The sequence below is a fragment of the Mus caroli genome, chromosome 9 (assembly GCF_900094665.2).
Source record: "Mus caroli chromosome 9, CAROLI_EIJ_v1.1, whole genome shotgun sequence".
NCBI lineage: Eukaryota > Metazoa > Chordata > Mammalia > Rodentia > Muridae > Mus > Mus caroli.
The window spans coordinates 101,037,116-101,039,776 of record NC_034578.1 but is presented as its reverse complement, the minus strand read 5'-3'; the positions used below and the strand labels follow the sequence as shown (position 1 = coordinate 101,039,776).

Sequence of the window (2,661 nt, the reverse complement as noted above, 5' to 3'; positions counted from 1 at the left end):
ACAGCAGTATGGAAGTGTAAGCTGAATAAACCCTTTCCTCCCCAACTTGCTTCTTGGTCATGATGTTTGTGCAGGAATAGAAACCCTGACTAAGACAAGTATCTAGAATATATAAGGAACTAAAACACTGACCATCAAGAGGACAAATAATCCAATTAAAACTGAGAACAGAACTAAACAGAGTTCTCAAAAGATAAAACACACGTGGCTGAGAAACACAAAGACACGCTCAGCATCCTTAGCCATCAGGGAAACAGAAATAGAACTATGCTGAGATTTTATCTTACCTCAATTAAAACGGCCAAGATCAACAACAACAAACGACTGGCGAGGATGAGGGAAGGGGAGCAGTCAGTCATGGCTGCCGGGAGTGCAAGCTGGTTCAGCTGCTATGGGAATCAACCTATCTCCAGAGCCAGCTAGCCCACTCTTGGCCATATCCCCAAAGGATCTACACACACAACTACAGGAGCACTTGCTAAGCCATGGTCATTGCTGCTATTTATAACAGCCAGAAAGTGGAAACAGCCTAGAGGTCTGTCCACTGAAGAATGGATAATGGAAATGTATATTTACACAATGGAATATTAGTCAGCTGTTAAAAAAATTAAAATATAAAATTTTCAGGTAAGTGGAAAAAGCTGAGAAAAAATAATAACAAGTGGGCTAACACACACACAAAAAGACAAATACTGTACGTTTTCTTTTGTGCACATTCTAACTCTTACCAGAATGAAATCATATGACGTTATTCCCGTATCCAAACCTCCCATGCTAAGTCTCAAAACCAGAAGCTTACCAATGTCACTGGCGAACTCGTAGACATGGGGTTTCTGCAGCAGCCCTAACTGGCACATGCAGGTCAGGGCATTGAGCGCTTTCACAATGACGAACTCTTCAGCATCGCTGAGGCCTTGCTGGAGCAGGGGCTTGAGGATGGAGGAGCTCTGCCAGCCAACATAGGCAGCCACACCTGAAAGGGAAGACAGCGTCACCGTCACTCGGCACCTGACTGCACAGCACCGCTGAGCAGCATGTGACACTTAGCACAGAAAGCCACTCATCCAAACCAAAACAGAACCCCACTTCCTTCCCAGCAAAATAAACGAAAAGAAATCATCACCAAAGTCAATCAGCCAGAAATCTGGGGACACCAGAACTTACAGAAAACACAGAGATGCCTAAAACTGTCAATAATATTAAGAAAGCAAAAATAAGTCAGATATCTGAGACAGCCCTTCCTCAGAACTCTATCTAGCAAAATAAAGAGGGAGGCGAAGAATCTACAGAACAGCACTTGTACCCCTGAGGACCAAGGAGGAAAACGTGACAGTAAACAAAATCCCCCAGCCCAGTTCCAAGAGAGTTCTTTCAGGGCTATCTGGGGCTACAGAGGTGGTTTGATTTGGTAAAGTCGGTCACGAAAGCACAGGGCTCAGGTTTAGATCTCTCAGATAACCCTGGCTCTGGGATGGAAAAGGCAGGGGAATTCAGGGGCTCATCATTGGTCAGCTGAGGCTGCATCCTGCGCCCTGTGTGGTACACACACAGCTGACATGCATCCTGCGCCCTGTGTGGTGCACACACAGCTGAGGCTGCATCCTGCACCCTGTGTGGTACACACACCCTGTGTGGTGGCACACACAAGGCACCATCCCAAGGCTCAGGAGGAGGCTGAACTGCACTGTGAGACTGGCCTTCCAAAACCAAAACATAAAAAAATCAAATAAGCACAGGGAAAATGACTTGCCTTCAAAATGAGTTAATTCTCTATGTGCTCCAAACCCAATGCAGCCTCATGCAAGAAAAAGAGCCAGCATGATAAAAGCTAATGTAAGAAATACAAACATGTCAACAGCAGGAAGAGGTTTTGTAGCTTGGCTAGCAATCAAAAACCATCCAGGAAAACCTGCTACTTTACCCTTCTAGCAAGCAGTGGCTCAGTAAAGCCTGTTTCTGACTGGGAGTGCACGGGTGTGTAGCACCTCAAGTTGATGGAATCAAAAATGACATAAAATACACCAGCTATTTTAACTACATGTGCATATTCTTTGTTTATAGCAAGAATGCTTTATTGACTGGGCAGTAACTACAGTGCTTCCCATGAAAGTGGTGTTCATATTCTCTAACTCAGTAACTGAAATACACACACACAGCGTCTGTGCTCATTAGTTCTTTGTTAAGTTGACAAAACATAGGGTCATATGGGAAGAAGGAACTTTAAGTGATGAGCTGATGAACTGTCCCATCAGATTAGCCTGTAGTGTGTGGTCCTTTTCTTGATTAATGATTGATGTGGGAGTGCCCAGCCCACTGTGAGCAGGTGGTTCTGAGCTATGTAAGAAAGCAAGCTGAGCTTACTGGAGCAAAGCAGTAAGCAGTGTCCCTCCATGGCCTCTGCTTCAGTTCCTCCTGCAGTTTCCTGCCTCAAGTTCCTGCCCTGACTTCCCTCAGCGATGAACTGTCAGCTGTTACAATGAAATAAACCCATCTCGCCTCAAGCTGCTTTTGGTCATGGTCTTTCTTTCTCAAAGAAGCAGAAAGCTAACTATAAAAGTGTCTCTCGCAGGGCGTGGTGGCGCACGCCTTTAATCCCAGCACTCGGGAGGCAGAGGCAGGCGGATTTCTGAGTTCGAGGCCAGCCTGGTCTACAGAGTGAGT

General features: G+C 45.5%; 1 protein-coding gene across 1 annotated transcript in view; it reads right to left on the bottom strand.

The window, feature by feature from the left end:
* Pik3r4 (phosphoinositide-3-kinase regulatory subunit 4) overlaps window positions 1-2,661 on the bottom strand; it is a 50,117-nt gene that overhangs the window by 33,342 nt on the left and 14,114 nt on the right. The window contains exon 7 of the mRNA XM_021172057.1: window positions 800-973. Within this exon, the coding sequence (XP_021027716.1) occupies window positions 800-973 (174 nt within the window). The remainder of the gene's footprint in view (window positions 1-799; window positions 974-2,661) is intronic.